This window comes from Balaenoptera musculus, chromosome 11, assembly GCF_009873245.2.
Source record: "Balaenoptera musculus isolate JJ_BM4_2016_0621 chromosome 11, mBalMus1.pri.v3, whole genome shotgun sequence".
Taxonomy (NCBI): domain Eukaryota; kingdom Metazoa; phylum Chordata; class Mammalia; order Artiodactyla; family Balaenopteridae; genus Balaenoptera; species Balaenoptera musculus.
The window spans coordinates 65,109,913-65,128,779 of record NC_045795.1 but is presented as its reverse complement, the minus strand read 5'-3'; the positions used below and the strand labels follow the sequence as shown (position 1 = coordinate 65,128,779).

At 47.3% G+C, this 18,867-nt stretch overlaps 2 protein-coding genes across 6 annotated transcripts in view; both read left to right on the top strand.

The window, feature by feature from the left end:
* The window catches only part of USP4 (ubiquitin specific peptidase 4), a 45,816-nt gene extending 38,707 nt beyond the window's left edge, over nt 1-7,109 (top strand). For 2 of the 4 annotated variants that reach the window (XM_036868102.1, XM_036868104.1), the window contains exons 16-21: nt 1,438-1,508; nt 1,762-1,880; nt 2,210-2,359; nt 3,379-3,482; nt 6,028-6,116; nt 6,521-6,823. In XM_036868102.1, coding sequence (XP_036723997.1) covers nt 1,438-1,508; nt 1,762-1,880; nt 2,210-2,359; nt 3,379-3,482; nt 6,028-6,116; nt 6,521-6,679 — 692 coding nt within the window. In that variant the 3' untranslated portion in view covers nt 6,680-6,823. Of the gene's footprint in view, nt 1-1,437; nt 1,509-1,761; nt 1,881-2,209; nt 2,360-3,378; nt 3,483-6,027; nt 6,117-6,520 lie in introns of those variants that run through there. The other 2 variants (XM_036868101.1, XR_005021757.1) reach the window with 2 other exon arrangements.
* A 138-nt stretch (nt 7,110-7,247) lies between these two features.
* Nucleotides 7,248-14,729, top strand: C11H3orf62 (chromosome 11 C3orf62 homolog). Of its 2 annotated transcripts, XM_036868107.1 has the most exons (4): nt 7,248-8,578; nt 9,431-9,522; nt 10,514-10,775; nt 14,209-14,729. In XM_036868107.1, the coding sequence occupies exons 1-4, from the start codon at nt 7,890-7,892 to the stop codon at nt 14,288-14,290; spliced, it is 1,125 nt and encodes a 374-aa protein (XP_036724002.1). In that variant the 5' UTR covers nt 7,248-7,889; the 3' UTR covers nt 14,291-14,729. The 2 variants fall into 2 exon arrangements, with proteins under 2 accessions (XP_036724002.1, XP_036724003.1); XM_036868108.1 differs by lacking the exon at nt 14,209-14,729 and having other exon boundaries at nt 10,514-12,853.
* Nucleotides 14,730-18,867: the final 4,138 nt, after the last annotated feature.

The window sequence follows — 18,867 nt, the reverse complement described above, 5'->3', positions numbered from 1 at the left end:
ATGACTTCAGAAGGAAACGAGCTCTCCCTCCACTCCCAACATCCTTCAGGACTTCTGCTCTGGTTGATAACACTTCTTGTGGCCCTCCTAGGTGGCAGTATTTCCCCAAACTTATGAGAATAAATGCATATTTCTTTTGTTCCATGAGAATACTCATGAAGTGTGACCCATCTAGAGGATGGTCATAGATTTCACAGGCTGTTACCTGGAGCCTGTAATGGGGACTGCTGTACAGATGGGAAGGGGCATCCACACGGGACGTGTGTTGTGCCTGAAAAGCAACATGTGGACAGTGAAGATGCCTGCCCTGGGTCGGGAGGGGAGCTGCAAAAGCATCTCTTGTGTCTTTTTGCTTCCTTCATTGGAGAAGAGATTTGCTAGATGTCCTCTAGTTTGCTAGCTTGCTTTCTTCCCTTTTTAAATAATTACCTAAAAAGAGTTTTTTAAACAGCTCTATTGAGATGGTTTTGGGTCTCTCTTGTCTTTTTGCAGCTCCATTCCCTCCGTGCGGCTTCTTGTCTTTAGTGTAATGCCTTGCAAATTCTAGCCCCCTTCTTTTTTTTTTTTTAAATTTATTTATTTGAATTTATTTATTTTTGGCTGCTTTGGGTCTTCGTTGACGTGCGCGGGCTTTCTCTAGTTGCGGCAAACGGGCTACTCTTCGTTGTGGTGCGTGGGCTTCTCATTGCGGTGCCTTCTCTTTTTGCGGAGCACGGGCTCCAGTAGTTGTGGCACGAGGGCTCAGTAGTTGTGGCTCACAGGCCCTAGAGCGCAGGCTCAGTAGTTGTGGCGCATGGGCTTAGTAGCTCCACAGCATGTGGGATCTTCCCGGACCAGGGCTCGAACCCGTGTCCCCTGCATTGGCAGGCAGATTCTTAACCACTGCGACACCAAGGGAAGTCCCTAGCCCCCTTCTTGAACACTGGTCTTTGACTCCTCAACTCAGTCTTTTGTTCTCCTCCCCCGCCCCCCCATGCTATGGCCTGGAAAATGCCTCCAGGCAATAAGCTGGGGCCATGTAGGCATCACCTTATTTTTTGCCTTCTCTCAGGGATCTCACTCTTGCTCTGCCTAATATTCAGTGTCTGAAAACAGTTGTTTCCTCTGTTTTGTCAGGTTTTCTTGTGGTATAAGGCAAGAGGAGAAATCTGGCCACTGTTACTCCATCTTGACCTGTGCCCTTTCAGAATTCTATGTAGTTAGTGCCTTTAAAGTGTGTCTGTAGCGTTGAGGAAATCTTTGCCAAAGGATTTGGGGGCCCAGGGATTCAGAGTTGGCTGGCTCAAGGCAGAGCATCACTCTTGGCAGTGGCTGTTGATGGTTGAGCAGGTGTTGATGGCGTAGCCTGAGTGTGGTCCTTCTCACTGTTGTCACCTGAGGAGCCTCTACTGTTGCTGGCCATTCAGTAGTGAGTGATACTTTGGTCCTCCTCCACAGCTCGATCCACGCTAGCCATCGATTGGGATAGTGAGACCCGGAGCCGTTATTATGACGAGCAGGAATCTGAGGTAGGTCACTCGGCATTCTTGGTCAGGGGTATGTGCTGGTTTCTGCTTCGGGTGGGTCTCTCTCACCAGTTCCCCAGCAGTTTAGCAAGGTATGTTTTAGACCGAGAATGAAAAGCACTTAAAGATTTTGTCATTACATGTTCAGAGGCTCCAGAAAGTACATTATATTCCAGGCGTGAGAGCTCGTGAGGTTGTGGCTGAGCCTGGTAAGACTTTGTTTCCTCAGCAGACCTCAGCACTTTGTTCCTCACAGACCTACGAGAAGCACGTCAGCATGTTGCAGCCTCAGAAGAAAAAGAAGACAGCAGTGGCCCTGAGAGACTGCATCGAGCTCTTCACTACCATGGAGACCCTTGGGGAGCATGACCCCTGGTATGCAGCTCCCACCTCTGGGCAGGGGCACCCAGGTACCCTGGGACTCTGAGATCTGCTGGGGCCATCTGTGTACACTAAAACCCTTTGTATTTGGACGTGTCACTGTTTTACATGGCTGACCCTACAACACAGGTTTTTCTGTGTGAATTGTGTTTTCCAGACTAGGAAAGCCATCACCCTCTTTTGGAAGGTGGCTTAGAGACCTCCCTGCCCTGAAGCAGTCATGCTGAGTACAAGAAAGGATGTTATGGGATTGCCTCCATGCTTGAGAGCCCAGGCGGCACTGGCCCCCTGCCTCCCCACTAAGTGGAGGTTTCTCTTTTCAGGTACTGTCCTAACTGTAAGAAGCATCAGCAGGCCACAAAGAAGTTTGACCTGTGGTCCTTGCCGAAGATTCTGGTGGTCCACCTCAAACGTTTCTCCTACAATAGATACTGGAGGGACAAGCTTGATACAGTTGTGGAATTCCCAGTCAGGTGGGTCCCTCGGCTGCAGTGTTATTTTTGGGAAAATTAAAAAACAGGCAGATAATCTGGGCACTGATTGGCAGAGTGTTTTGCTGCCAAAGACTTTTCTGCGTGAAGGTGTGTGTGTTGCTAGGCTCTGAGAAGTTAGACTTTGGCTCACTTCCCCTCCGTGTCTGTAAGGAAAGGACTCTCCAGTAGAAGCACTTCCTCTCTCGAGAACCCTTACGCAGCCTAACTGAATTGGTCTTCCCATCCGTCATTGGTCCCAGGGAGCCCAGGCTCAGTAGGGCAGCACAAGGACATGCTGTGCCTCGTTAATGCAGGGGCACAAGGAACCAGAGAGTGATATGCTAGGGAGAGTTGGATTTTTGGGGGTGCAGATCCACCACAGTCCTGTCCCTGGGGCAGGGACTGGGACTGGCTGTCTACTAGTGTCCTCTTGGGTCCCAGGTTACAGAGTGTAAGTGACACAGGCAAGTCAGTCAACAAGGTAGGAGTCCCTCCACAATATGCAGATTTAAAAATGCTTTTTGGGGGATGGGGGATGGGTAGATAGATACATGAAGTATAGACATGTCAACGGGAAGACCTAGGTGGTGGGTATATACATGTTTGTTGTAAAATTCTTTTTTTCTGTATGTTTGAAATTTTCAAACTAAAACATTAGGGAAAAAAGCTTTTGGGGGCCTATTTTGGTATTTAGCTTAAATTTTTATGGCACTAATTGTAATTCTGATAGTAACAGCCATTTTTACAAAGTTGCTGCAGCCCTCGTGTCTGTGCCCAGAGCCCTTCCTTGACATTTGGTCTCGGGTAGGAGGCTTCTCTTTTCCAGTCTGAACATGTCAGTGGTCAGAACAAGACCCCAGGGCCCCTTCTGTCTGGACTGTTCATTCGTTCCTTCTGCAGTTAGTTTCTGAGGGCCTCCCTGTGTTATAGCTTGTTGCATGAAAGGGGTTGCTGGGTTGCTCCGACTTCTTTCTCTGAGTTTAATGTATTGAAGGGTTATTTTTGTTTTCTGTGCTCAGAGCTCTGAACATGTCTGAGTTTGTCTGTGACCTGTCAGCAAGGCCTTATGTGTACGACCTCATTGCCGTGTCCAATCATTATGGAGCCATGGGGGTTGGCCACTGTAAGTACTGGCATCTGCTTCCTTCTGAGATGTTGAAATGCCCATGGCCAGTCATCTTTCACCAGCCTCTCCCAGTGTGCCAGGCATTGCTCTAAGCACTTAACTTACACAGCTCCACGGGCCTCAGGTTGCGGGCTTTTTCCATATTGCTGCCCCTCAAGTTTTTTGGTCGGGTGGTGGTTCATATTCTTTAATCCAATAATCCACCTCTGGGAAACCTAAGGAAATTACTTGACTTTGGGGAAAAGCTTCATGTGCAAAGATAGTCACCTACTTACAATAGTCAAAAATAAGTATTATTTATAATAGTGGAAAATTAATAATAGCATTGGTGATCAACCGTTGGCACTTCTGTCCATCGATTTCATGGAAGAGTACACAGTCATTGCAAAATAAAGTTAATAATAACATGGGGAAATACCCATGGTATGTTAAGGGAAAACAGCTACACAAAATTGCATCATTACAGAAAGTAGTATCACAACTACATTGAAACAAAAGACAGAGAAACTATGATAGGAGGGGGGAAAGCCTAGGAGGAGAGAGACCAAAATGTTAATTTTACTATTTTTTCTTTCTTCTACTTTATTTTCCAAAATTTCTATAATGTGTAGGTTTACCTTCACTTTTATAGTTTTGCTAGTTTATTTTGTTACTTGTTTATGGAAAGGTGTTAGTGATGTTGAAGTGAGGAGCTGGGTTTCCTCATATCTCTTCTATTGCATCCGCACCATGATAACTGCCACTACACCCAGTGTCAGGACCCCAAGAGATGACACCATGGGAGGTGTCAGTTCCATTTACACTCACAGTGGATTATGAAACTGCCCTAAACCCCAGTCTTCTCTTCTATACTGGTAAGCTTTTTCTGTTGGCCCAGCAGTCTGTTCTCCTGCCTCTCCATTCTTACCATATCACCTCTTGCCTTTAGATGGCTGCTCAGTCTCCAGCCCTCAGGCCTACATTCCAGGCCATTAGAAGAAGAGGAAAAAAGGGCATGACCTTCCCTTTTAAGCAGATCTCCCAGAAGTCCCCCTCAACTCCTCTACATACATCTCATTGGCTATCACTTGGTCACAGGGCTACCATCTAGCTGTAGGAGAGGATGGGAAATAAAAATTGTGCCTGTTTGAAAATTGGGGCTCTACTGGAGTGGCTATTAGCAATCTCTGATCATATCATATCCTGCAGCACTTACTCTTCTCTAACTTTTTTCTCCCAAAATTAATTTCACTATCTATATTCATGCATACTGGACACATGTATTCATTTTTAACTTCTATTTTAGCATATAAACACTGCTAGGGCAGGTTACTTAGCCTCTGTATGCTTCAGTTTCCTCATCCAGGTTAGGCTTCAGTTTCCTCATCCAGGTTAGGCTGGTTATGTGCAGGTCCACATAGGGTCCACAGTTGGAACGCCAAGATTGAGAGCCACCATTGCTGTTGTTATGCCAAGCATGGACAGCGGGGATAGGCCATTGGCACCTTCTCTGTCACTTTGTCCCATGTCCTCCACCACCACTTGGTGCAGTAGGCACTGCAGTGAGTAATGGTTAAACAGCTTAAGAAAAAAAAAAAAAAACCAGCTTGCCAAAGCCACACAGCAGGTTGAGACTGGAAACCAGATCTCCATCAGATTCTGTTGTTTCTGAGAGTCTGGGTGGAGCAGGAATTGGGTATTGCTGCTGGGATTCCTGTTGTAAACACATCCTGCTTGGAAATAGTGTAAAATCAAAACCGGAAGTGTTGGATGTGGGAAATGCTTGGCCCGGTATGGGGAAATGCTTGGCCCGATGTGAGGAATTGTTACCCAGCCACAGATTCTTGACTCACAGTTTCAAAGGCAGATATATTTAAGTTTTCTTGTTCACATCCCAGCTTTGCAAACCCAAACACCCAGTGTGTCCCTCTCTGGGATTACCCCACAGGCTTCAGAGGCAGTGAGAGGCAGTAGTAGCCAACCATCTGCCTGGATGAAGTGGGGGAGTTTGACTTGGCATGTTTTTGAGAACTGTTGTTTTGTTTAAATCTTAAAGTATCAGCTCCTTTTAAGGGTCCCCTGACTCTGGGTTATTGCTCATAGCCATCCTCAAGATTGACACTGGATTCCTCTAGTTTTTGGATTAGTTTTCCAAAATTACAGTTTAAAGCCTTGGTCCCCGGCAGCTCCAATTTTACCCTTTTAGTGCCTTTTTGAGAAGGAACAGATTTTTTTTTTTTTTAACATCTTTATTGGAGTATAATTGCTTTACAGTGGTGTGTTAGTTTCTGCTTTATAACAAAGTGAATCAGCTATACATATACACATATCCCCATATCTCTTCCCTCTTACGCCTCCCTCCCTCCCGCCCTCCTTAGGAACAGGTTTTTTTTTAAAGGATGAGTTATCTTTTGGTTGTTAGGACACAACCTATAAATTACTTTTAATTTCAGACTCTGTTTGTTTCATGTTTTGGAATTGTATTGCTGTTGAGTGCCACCCTAATGAGCTAGCCAGATTAGCTCTCTTGGTGACCGGCTAGAGTATTCTCTTGCTTTGGCAGACACTGCGTACGCGAAGAACAAACTGAACGGGAAATGGTATTACTTTGACGATAGCAGTGTGTCCCTGGCCTCCGAGGATCAAATAGTGGTGAGTAGGCCCTAATACCTGGTTCCTACTCTTACCTTTAGGGATTAGAGCTGGGAAGAGTCTCCCGGGCTAGTTGGTTATTTAGTCATTCTGCTGGGACGGTGGAAGCAAGGTGTGGTGGAGAAAGAGTTGGCTGCCATTCCTTCTGGGACCCTTCCTAAATGAGATGCTCAACTCTCCTCGGGGTCTGTCACAAGGCCCCTGCCTTTCCCCACTCCCTGGGGAGGGTCAGCATGAGCCAACCTCAGGTAGAAGGGTTTTCACAGTCACTTCAGTATGTGGCTGCACAGGGCAAGACGGCGGATCCCTGAGAGTGGTGTGTTTTGAACAGAGCGAAAAGCTTGGGGGGGGAAGTGGGTGATTTTTCCAACCAGTGAATGGACGTTGCCCCTCTTATGTTTTAGACGAAAGCAGCTTATGTGCTGTTTTACCAGCGTCGAGATGATGAGTTGTATAAGACGACTTCACTCAGCTTTCCTGGATCCTTTGATGGAGGGACGAGACCAGGCAGCTTACAGCAGGGCATGGGGGATGATGAGACTTGCAGCATGGACACCAACTGATGCTGCCTCAGTGACCCTGCACTACAGCACCAGTGCAATCCCTCAGGAGAATACCTTTGACACTGAAGACTTGCTAGTGTTCTGTCTAAAAACTGGATGAGGAAATTGTTTCTTTTATGAGGAAAAAAAGAAAAAAAAAAAGGATTATGTCAGGAGGCTGAATTATTTTCCTTTTTATACAGGTGGTGAGAAATTTCTGTAAAACCTGTGGAGCTGCAAAGTAGGGGTCGGGAGGGGGGCACATAATGGAGTATGTCTGATGGATTCTAGAGAACAGGGAGGGACACACTGTCATTGAGTTTGGTGTGGCCATGAAGACCTGCCACAGGCTGCCCTGAGTTCCTGGATTTTTGATTCTGGTGATGATTACTGTTCCCCCCAGTAGTCTGCCCACAGTAAATGAAGCCTTGAGTAAATGATGTCGTCCCCTTCTCCCTTGCTGTGCACTGAGATGGGTTTATAAAACCCTAAAAATCAGCCACCGAAGCCCATTTCCGTTTCCCTTTGTGTCATCTTGGAATATCCAGCTTTATTCTCCCTAATGAAATGAAGATGCTTGGTGTTGGGGTTTCCTGCCCCTCAGTCTCCTGTGGAACCTAGCAGTTCTGTTATGTACCCCAGCATCCTTGATGAATTGAGACAGTTGGATACCCCTCTGGCACTTTTATTAGATATCACTTGGAAGTTGGTACACTAAACCCTTGGGTACTGGGTCGCGTCCAGTCGTTTCTCTCCCTGTTGGCTCAAGAATGGGAACCTTCCTGGGCTTGGAAAGGGCTCCCATTCTGGCTGCTGATTTTGGTTAGAAATGAGATCCCCGCCCCTCCAGCCGATTTTCTTTCGGCGGTCTGGCCTCCGGACCCCTGCCCGGGCCGCACTCCCATGGCCCTTGTCTTTGTCGCGGTGAGGCCTGAGCCCCCTGTCCCCTCCGTGCGTGGGGCCCTTGCTTCCCCTTGCGTTGTTTCAAAGAATAAGGTCATCCGGGCTTTTCTTGTCTGACCTTTAACCTGAGCCATGGGGGTTGGGCCTGTCAGTCGCGGGCACACGCGAAGGATCGATAAGGGCGCGCGCGACGACCGTTGGCAGGGGCTGCGTTGCGGTATCGCCGGCTGCTCGGTGAGGACCCGGCTGTGGGTCTCCGCTCGGGGGCTGGCCGCTGGGTGGGGCCGGGCCGGGCCGGAGCCTGCGACCGAAGGGGCTGCGGGCTGGGATGAGGGGCCCGGAGCCGGGGGAGGGGGGGTGGTTCCGGCTCCATCGCCGGTTCCTCCCTCCCGGAGAACCGCGGGCCGCCCCTGACCCCACGGGGAAAAAAGCGCCGGGAGTGTGGGTTTCCCTGCTCTCCGACCCATGGCGTGGATCAAACTTAAGGAAATTGTGGCACATACCCCATTTGGGGGTGGTTTACAACCTCATCTGTAACATTATTTTCACATTGCTGTGTGCATTTCCAGTGTATTGTATAATAAAGACATGGTCGCTTTTAGGGGAGATGTCTGAAAAACTGAGAAGATGCAGAAAGGAGCTGACTGCAGCCATTGACCGGGCCTTTGAAGGAGTCAGTCATTCCCAGGAGTGCTCAGGCATGCAGAGGCTGGAGCTGGACGCCGCGCCGCTTTCCTTCCCCTTCCCCACGCACAGGCTCCTCTGCAGGAGGCACCCGCTGGCAGCCTGCTCCTCTGCGGCTCCTTTCTCTCCTGTCCCGTGTGCTCCTGGGAATGAGAGCCTTGCCTTTGCACCAAACCACGAACCCGTGAATGCAAAGACACGCGCTCTATGCCCCAAAAGAAAACCTCTGACCAGCAAGGAAAACATATCGATGCATTCCTCCATTTTGGCACCTGAAAGGCAGTTTTGGAGAGCGGCAGGAGATGGGGAGAACTGGAGAAAAGACAGTCTAAGGTGATTCCAATCTGAATAGTTTAATAGCTACAATTAAGGGTATCTCATATCTGAAAAAATTGTTGAAAATCTTAAATTGAGTCCATAACACTACTCTTGCCTCCCCTCTGAAGCTCTAAGACTTTATTTGGGAAGTTTGTAAACGTTCTTCAGAAAGCGTGTGTGTGTGTGTGTGTGTGTGTGTGTGTGTGTGTGTGTGTGTGTGTGTTTGGTTTGAGGGGGTGAAGGGTCTTGGATGTCTAACCAGTCATGGAAACCACTCTGCAGTACTAAAAGGGGTAGTGAATGTTAAAGAACCTAGTTTTAAAAGTCATCTTATTTTTTGTGCTGCAGAAACACACATCTTAATTCCAGTGTTTTTTTCCCCACACTGCGGAGAGGCGGATCGATGGCTGGGCCCTGACTTTATCCTTGCTTCTGCTCCCCTTCCTCACCCCAGAGCTTTTTAGGCTTTCCCTGGGATAAGGTCTTCCCTAGACCTTTTCTTCTCCCAGGTAGCTGCAAACTGCCTCATCCTAGGCACCTTGATTTGAAGCAAGGAGGACCATATGGGCTGAAACTTCAAGGTCCTGCCATCTTGGTTGCTCTGTAGTCAGAGACTGAAGAAGCCATTTAATCATTTCAGTTCTACAAATATTTGTGCTCATATTCACAAACATTAATGGGCATTATGATGCTTTTAGTCAACTTCACTGATTCAGTGGTTCCCAGTCATCCTCTAATCACAGCATAAATGACAATTTAAAGTACCAGTGTTTGTCTTTAAGATTATCTAACACTGAGTTCCCCTCCAATATTTTCTTGAAAGAGGATCTAATCCCCCACCTTTTTCTTTTCACCTGGGGGCTGCAGGAAAGATATGGAGAAAGATTTGAAGGTTGAGTCAAACATGCCACTCAGCAGTTCTAGCCAAGAGGTCACAAAGGATTTGCTTGACATGATCGGTGAGTACAGAGGGCTGGTCCATCCTCTCCCTGGAAGGATAGGTTCTTCACACAGGATCCTGAGTCAGCAAGTGTCTTATAAAAAAAAAATTCTTATTTCTCTTCCACTGGCTTGGTAGATTTGTTTTGCTCACAGCAGAGAGCCTTCATGGAGCTGATAACCTGGGGGAGTTACACATCAGTCAAGTCATTTCATAAATGTACAGTTAGAGTGAATCCTTGGAGGCCAGGGACAGCAACCCCTGTTGGTGGATGAGCTTAGATGTGAAGGAAACAGGACGTAGGCAGAGATGGGGGTAGGGGTAGAGGGGAGTAGTCCAGCTGGAGAGGCATTAATACAAGATTAGAAGAAAAGTTAGAAGCCAAAAACTCCCCTATAATTCCACCATCCACCACAAAGGCAGCCACTGTTAACACAGTGCTGTATATCCTGTCATAGATACTTTTTCTACACACACATCTGTATATTCTGTGTGTGGACTGTTTTTTTTTTAAAGTGTTTTATTTTTAGCTTTTTCTCATTTTTTGGCCACGCCGCACAGCATGTGGGATCTTAGTTCCGCGATCAGGGATCGAACCCGTGCGCCCTGCACTGGAAGCTCAGAGTCTTAACCACTGGACCGCCAGGGAAGTCCCAGCAGGCAGGATTATGATTACCCAAAAGATCCTATTTTTCTCTCACTGTGTCTTGTGCCCGCAGGTCAGGGAGTAGTTTCTTGAGGGCCGGAACGAACACATGCATCTCTGTATCCTCCCACTTAAACCCTCCTTGGAAACCAAGGAGATGGTTGGGGCTCAATAAATACCTGAGCTAGGAAGGGGGACACTAAGCCCATGTTAGAATGTGGCAGCCTGCCAGCCCCGGGGGCAGGAACACCAGCTCTGCAGAGTCCCCGGAGATGGCCGCCCATTTGTGGTTTTTAACTTGTGCCTGAAATGTCTTAAGAAATCTCTCACTGGAATTGTAATGCTGAATGTTTTTATTTTTAAGACCATACAGGCATCCGAACTATTGAAGAATTGGCTGGAAAACTAGAATTTGAAAACGAGTTGAACCGTGTATGTGGTTGCTGTGAAGATTGGCCCTTCAAGGAGGAAGCCTGGGCCCTGCTGGTGGATGAGAGCCCTCAGGAGGCCTCGAATGCAGACGCTGGCGGCCTCAAGCAGGCTTTCTATGATCACAATATCGTGGAGACTGTTCTGGACTTGGAAGAGGACTACAATTTGATGACCTCTTTTAAATACCAAATTGAGTAAGGACAGTTGACTTCAGCTTTGATTCTTTACAGCAGGAGTCTGATGTTAGGGCGTCTGTGCAGGGCAGTCACAGTTACCATCAGGGGCCACATTCTTCAGAGGCTTGGCAGAATCTGAATTACCCCAACCTTTTTAACTTCCAGTTGTGTCCCTTTTTGAGCTGAGAGCCTAGTTTGTTTGTTTTTTTAATTCTGTTGCTTTGAAGTTTTTCTTTTTTTTTCACCTTTTTTTTTTAACATCTTGACTGTTTTTTTGATTGATGTTCAATATACCCAGTACCCAAGGCAGGTGCAGGTCTTGGGCCTCTGCTGTGTGTCTTCATGTTCTTTTCCATGGACCCCTGAAAAAGTACGGGGGCCACAACCAGCATGGGCTTTCTGTACCCCTGGGACCAGCCCATCCCAGGCCAGCTCAGCCTGTATGGAGGAACTGGCATCAAGATGGACCTTGGCCCCAGGCCCTCTGCCACATTTGCGCACTTTGCACACAAGGCTGCCTGTCCCCTGCACGGGCCTCATGCCCTCTTCATGTCCAGACCCTCAATCCCTCCATCCTTGCCCCTGCCCAGCTCAAAGTCCTCTGCAAAGGCCTCCTACTTGTGTCAGAGGGGCTGGTAGCATCCCTTATTAGGTTTCCTGGGCTGGAGCCAACCCTCCACCACGGCTTGAGAGAAAGGACATCATCAGAAATTATTTGGACAGATCTCTCAAAACCATGATGTTCTTTCAGGAAACCTAATAAGCTGTTGGGCAAGGTATCATGCCTCCCAGAAGCTAAGTCTCAGGGAAGTGCCCGCCTCCTAGGCATAGGGGAGTATGGGGGTAAGGAGTCTGGTGCAAAGCTGTTGTAAGACCCAAAACTCAAACCAAGGAGCTGGGAGGAAGTCCAAGGGGCCGAGGACCCCCCCCGACCAGTCCATATTTTAGGCTAGTGACCCAGCATAGGGCAGGCTGCAGAGCTGGCAACACCCCTTTACTACAGGTCTGGAGATTCCTCTGGGCCCCCAGGTAGAGACCTTGCATCTACTCCGTAGCTGTGTGAGACTGGGCACTTGCCTGACCCTGAGAACTAGCCTCCGGCCACTTCATGGGACAGGCCTCCGCTGGGGGGTAGAGGGCAGGACGGGCTAACCAGAGGCTCCTTCCAAGCCACCGCACACTCACTCCCTGCAGATAATAAACATCACAGATTATGGAATGGGGGTTCACTTTCTATTCCCTGAATAGGAGAGACAGGAGCAAATAAGAAGAAATGCTCACAGCTTCTTGCCTGCCCCACTCCAGGGGGAATGGGGCCATCTGGAGGGAGAGTTGTCAGGCTACTTGATATTCAAAAAACCAGCTCTCCCAACAGTGAGTTCCAAATAATATGCCTTGATGTGGATACTCTCCTACAGAGGATGTGGGGCTTAATCCTCATCTCCCCCAACCCCTGCCTGTCACCACCCCTTGAGGGTGAGCTGAACTTAGTGACTCGCTTCCAAGGAATAGAGCTGGGAAAGGGAAAGATAGTAGATTACATGGAGAAGCCTGGCAGACACCACTTAACCAAGTGATGGAGGTGAGCACCACCCGTGCTGTCTTGTGCACGTCACCCACCCCTGATAGGATACGATGAGAAGGGTGCTTAATTTCCATGGTATTCCTACCAAAACCGCCCAGCCCTAGTCTAATCGTGAGACAAACATCAGATGAACCCAGATTGGGGGATATTCTACAGGATACCTGGCCAGTACTCAAGACTGTCAAGGTCATGAAAAACAAGGAAAGACTCAAAATCTGTCACAGAGCAGCGGACACTGAGGAGACACAATGACTAAATGCAGTGCGGTGTCCTGGATTGTGTCCTGGAACAGAGAGAGGACATTAATGGAAAAACGGATCAAATCTAAATACAGGCTCAAGTTTAGTTATTAATATGTTTATGTTAGTTTCTTAGTTTTGACAAGTATGCCACAGTTATGCAAGATGTTACATTAAGAGAAGCTGGGTGAAGGATATATTTGAACTTATTGTCTTTGCAACTTTCCTGTAAATCTGAATTTATTGCGAAATTTAAGATGTATTTATTTTTTTTTAAATGCAGTTGATCCCAAGTTTGTGAAATGTGTGTATGAGCACACATGCAGAAAACTGTTACAGAGGAACAAGGAGGTTTTAGGTCTTTTTCTTATCTGTATTTTTTTTTTTTTTAAACAATCACTTTTGTTATTTATTTATTTATTTATTTATTTATTTATGGCTGTGTTGGGGCTTTGTTTCTGTGCGAGGGCTTTCTCTAGTTGCGGCAAGTGGGGGCCACTCTTCATCACGGTGCGCGGGCCTCTCATTATCGCAGCCTCTCTTGTTGCGGAGCACAGGCTCTAGATGCGCAGGCTCAGTAATTGTGGCTCACAGGCCTAGTTGCTCCGCGGCATGTGGGATCTTCCCAGACCAGGGCTCGAACCCGTGTCCCCTGCATTGGCAGGCAGATTCTCAACCACTGCGCCACCAGGGAAGTCCTCTTGTCTGTATTTTTAAGTTTATCTGCGGTGGACATGTATCACTTCTGTAGAAAAAAGAAATTAGAGTTGTTCTTTAAAACCCTCATCTTCACCAACCAGCCATGGGTATCCCTCACCAGAAACCTGCCCAGAGGTGACCTTCACAGTTTCCAGGAACTGGGGCAGGTCCAGGGCCTGCAACGGGGTGCTGAGCAGGACCCTGACAAGGGGCTCACCCTTCCCTGCGGGTGCTGGACCCTCAGGGCCAGAAGCTCTGGGTCTCACAGAGCTGTTTCTCAGCACTCAGTGCTGGGAATGGGGATCTAGCCCTAACCCTGCAAGACTGAAATGAGAGGATTTTTTTTCTGCCTGCGGCAGAGACTGTGGCCCTTGGGAATGAGGGCGGAGCCTGGGGTAGGGGTGGGGTAGGAGGGAGGGGTCAGGTTTTCCCTGGCTGGATAGACAAATATACCTCTGTTTTAGCAAAGCCTTTATGTGAAAATTCAGATTTACCAAAAGGGCTAATTCATCCCGGAATCCTTAAATGAGGAGCTTTCCCTCACTGTAGAAACACAGCTATTTAGTAAAGCAGGTGAGCCCTGAGCCTCTGGCATGCCAGTCCCAGAGTAGCTGGGGTGGCCATGTGGTCATTTCCCTGGTGACACCTACTCTTGTCTCTGCATCCCTGGCTCCCCAAGGTGCCCAAAGGACACTTTCCTGCCTTTGTCATCTGCTTCAGGGTGGCGGGCAGATGTGTGCTCCTCTGCACGGAGCAGGGGTTTGGGGAGTTAGTCTCTAGGGGTTTAGCTGGAGGAATAAAAGGAGCCTAGAACATTTTTTGCCTAGAACATTTATTTTAATAAACTTGGGACCAAAGATTTACTGGGGAGACATTGATATTTGAGAAACTAAAAATGTTTTACATCATTCGGTTCTCTCCCCCACAGTTCATCTTGGAAAGCCAAACAATCCCTGAATTGTTTCCGTGGAAACACCAAACTGCAATTTGGATTAGCAGAATCAAAATAGAAACAAGGCAGCTTCAAGAATAAATAGGAGCTTTGGAACCTGCTAGTCACCAACTGCAAGTTCAAGCTACAGCACAAGGCATGTGAGAAGCTGGGCCCATCCAGTTCTATAAGGAGGGGTTTCCAGGTCCCCTGACTACATGCTGCCGAGTCAATGCCAACGTCACTAGAAACCAGCTCTGTCTGCATACTGGTAGACTTGTAACAATACTTAAGGTAGGAGCTGGTCTGTAGAAGCTAGGAGAGGCTGGGGGTCTGGAGGGAAAGGGCGGGGAAGAAGGGACAGGAAAAAGGAGAGATGAGTGAATGCCGAGTGAAGTTCCAGCAAGGAGCAGAGGCCACAGCTGAGGCCTGAGAGTACAGCAACAGTTCTTTCAAGAGGACAATTCAAGGGACTTCCCCAGTGGTCCGGTGGTTGGGACTCCGAGCTTCTACTGCAGGGGGCGCGGGTTTGATCCCTGGTCAGGGAACTAAGATCCCACATGCCACACAGTGTGGCAAAAAAAAAAAAAAAAAAAAAGATAGTTCAAGGGTGGCCAAGGGCTGGAAACAGTGACCCTATCCTCAGCCCCATCTGGATTGCAATGTTCCCCACATTCCTGGGCATGGCTGTCTAGCAACACAGGTCTAGAATGGAGTCTGAATTCTTGCCAGGTAAGCTCTGGGGGCACTTGTGGTCAGTAAGCGCCTGCCTCTGTGTAGCTCCAGCCAGCACAATCAGGCACTCAAGCCTACCTTCTCATCTCTGAGTCTCAGGGTTCCCTCCCCCTCCCTCCTGCTCCCCACACCAGGGGAATGGGGGAGCCACCTCCTGGCCCACCTGCCCTGGCTCCTTGGCATTCTCCTGGACCCTGCACTTCCAATCCCAGGGAAGACTCCAAGGGGGTCAGGAGACAAGGAGGAGGGAGACAGATAACCTGGGGGACATTTGCCCCTCACCTTTGCACCCAGGAATGTGCTGATAGGGCAGCAACACCATCCTGCCACTGGAGGAGTTGTGAGCTATTAATGATCAAAGAAATTGATGAAAAGGATTTGCAAAAGAGGCCAATCTCCCTCCTCCCTCTAACTGAGGCACAAGACGTTTAACATGGCAGTGAAGGCCAGAGAACTAGGCAAGCAAACCAGGGAGGCCACTGCACCTGATTATGGGTAGTTATTGGAAAGGCTGTCATCTAGAGACAATCTGAGGCTCTGGTAATTTGCTTTCTCCTTGGAGTATGTGGGAGAACATTAATATTTTAGGTTCCAACTAAATATTTATAGAGGGAACAAAGTTTTACTCAGGAAATCTGCTTGACAGTGGATTCCAGCCCTAGTGGGGAAGACTTTCCGTGCTAGGCCAGCTGGAAAATGCCTGATTTGATGAAGAGTTTTGGCCTAAGGCCTGGCATGAAAAACAATTTCAGAACTACGTTCAGCTCTTGTAGGAAACCACTGTCTTTTTTGAGGGCAAAAAGTCTGTTGTTTTCTGGGCACTTTGGGTGGGAGCTGGCCTGGGAGACAGGAATGGGCATCTTATAGGAGATCCGTCATCAGGACCCCTTTGAAACGTCTGAGACAAAGAAGGGAAGTTGCAAAGGGATACCAGAGAGACCCAACTTTCAGGACAGGCTGCCAGGAGCTGTTTGAAAGATAAGTAAGAAACCCCTGTTCTCAGTAAGTATTTATCAAGTGTCTACTAGTGCCAGACACTCTCCTGGATGCTGAGTATACAGTAGGGACAAGGCAGATGCTCTTGCTTCTGGAGTTTATATTCTACTGTTCAAGGTGGGCAAAACACAAAAATACTGATTTAATATATCATTTCAGAGGGAACTGTATGAGAGAAATTAAAACAGGGTAAGGGAATGGGCAGTGAGTAGGGTGAGCCCCTTCAGAAGAGGAGAGGTCAGGAAAAGGCTTCTCTGTAGGTGACATTTAAATTGATACTTAAATGTCAAGACAGTTAGGTGCTGCAAGTGGCTTCACTTCCATCCTCAGACTGTAGCTGGAGTTGTATAGAGGGAGGAGCCCCTAGGTGGGCCCTAGGCCGGTAGACCTCCCACCACATCCACCCCTGTGTGGCTACATACATCTCTATCAGCATCCAAAGAGCCAAAAATGTTGCATGCTCCAGGGACGTGCCTGGGCTGTGTTGTGCTCACCAAATTTGGCAGGAACACAATAGTTTAAAAAAAAAAAAAAAAAAAAGCCTTAGGAATAAAATAAGAAACAGAATATCCTTTCCAATGATTGCCAGAGACAGGCAGCATAATTTTAATTAACCCAGCCTTGTTAGGTGATAAATTTACTGCTCATTCTACAAAAACACCCAGCTCCTGTAACACTGAGTCACTCTGATCTTTGACTTTAAACAAAATGAAATACTTTTGAAGAAATACAGGATTTCATAACTCAGAGCAGAATCAAAGAACAGAGGGTCCTGCTTTGGCATTTCAAAGTTGGACAAGACCCTTCAATGAGAAGGCCACAGTGATAAATACTGGTGGAGTTCTCTCAACAGGGTCTCAACTGTGAAGTAAAATGACTAAACCTTTCAACTTAGAGTAATAAAACATTTCCAAATACAGACCCCTCTGATCTACAAGCCTCATGCTAACTGCTCCACAGCCACCTGTAGTCAGTTTGGGAAGGGCTGGGCTGCTTCCTCCCGTGCTGTCCTTGCACAGGCGGAGAAAACCAGCAGGGAAGGCAGTGGAGGCTGGCAGAGGGCAGGGTGAACAGATATCCAGTGAGACCCACAGGGAGAGTAGAGGCCAGGGCACCCTAAGGCAGAGCCCAAGTCTATACTTCCTAGGCCTTGAAGAGAGAGGGCTGCTGCCATTGCCTGTGGCTGTAGACTGCAGGACGCCCTTGGTCTGGAAATGAGAGTGAAAGCACCTTAGGCTGGTTCCTGGTAGCCCTGCCGAAGGTGTCACAGGCAAATTAAGCTCTTCCAGATTTTTGTGAGATACATAACCCTGAAAATAAAGAATATAAAAATGAGACATCAGGAACCATTACTTTCTATAACGGCCCACTCAGAAGCCCCATTTTCAGGAATTCCCTGGCGGTCCAGTGGGTAGGACTCAGCACTTTCACTGCCGTGGCCCAGTTTCAATCCCTGGCCAGGGAACTAAGATCCCCTGCAAGCTGCGTGGCATGGCCAAAAAAAAAAAGCCCCATTTTCAACCCTGTACTGGCTTGATAATAGGCAAATTCTGGAAGCTGTCCATCCATGAGGATTTTTACTATCATAAAAAAAAAATCAGTTTGAGTAGGGTGTGGTTTATTCAAAATCATCTTATGAGAAGCGTAAGGAATAAAAAGATGGTACGCACCTTAAAAGTTTTATCTTTATTTTTTGATTTTTTTGTATTACAAAAGAAATACATATATATTGCAAAAATTCAAAAACTTCAACAAGATATAATTGGAAAGCCAAAGTCTCATATAAGCGCACTGCTCTCCAGAAATGATACAGGGCCCACAGCCGCTCTCATTAGCTTTAAAAGAGTGGTTGATAGAGTCTGTCATACAGAGTGAAATAAGTCAGAAAGAGAAAAACAAATACAGTATGCTAACACATATATACGGAATCTAAGGGAAAAAAAAAAGCCATGAAGAACCTAGTGGCAAGACGGGAATAAAGACACAGACCTACTAGAGAATGGACTTGAGGATATGGGGAGGGGGTGGGGTGAGATGTGACAGGGTGAGAGAGTGTCATGGACATATATACACTACCAAATGTAAAATAGATAGCTAGTGGGAAGCAGCCGCATAGCACAGGGAGATCAGCTCGGTGCTTTGTGACCACCTAGAGGGGTGGGATGGGGAGGGTGGGAGGGAGGGAGATGCAAGAGGGAAGAGATATGGGAACATATTGTATATGTATAACTGATTAACTTTGTTATAAAGCAGAAGCTAACACACTAAAAAAAAAAAAAAAAAAAAAAAAAAACATATAATGTGATCTATAAAAAAAAAATAAATAAAAAAAAAAAAAGAAAAAGAAAAAAAAAAAAAAAAGAGGTTGAAAACAGGACAGGGGAAAACAGCTAGAAAGAAAAATGGAACTGTGTGCCTGTGAAGAGTGTGGTTCCCAGCATTTGTTTGGCGCATGTCACCTCTCTTTCCTTGGTGGCTTTATATTTCTCTGTTCACAGGAAGTCTGACTTAGTGTGTGCCCTATAATACGTCCACTGACCAAAAAATGCAGATGCTCTTGCAGCAGAACTGGATACAAATAATAATTTTTAAACAAAAATCCTGAGGCCCAGAAAGATATTGGTCATGTGAAGGAAATGTTTGAAGACCAAAAATGTTGTGTTTGAGAGACATGCTGCCACACCAGCAGTTTTGTGAGAGCCCTTCTGCTACTGGATATTCCATATGGAAGGCAGCCCTCCTTCTACCAAACACAACACCCTCCTCTTTATGCCCCACACCCAGGCTGCTGCCCCAGCTCTCATCACCACCTCTGCACACATTTCATTCCCATAAATAAGGGTGTATTCCTCCCTGTGCTCTGTCATGGGCAGCACCTGGTACCCAGAATGCTGGATCTGCTCCCCAGCCCTGCACTGACCACCA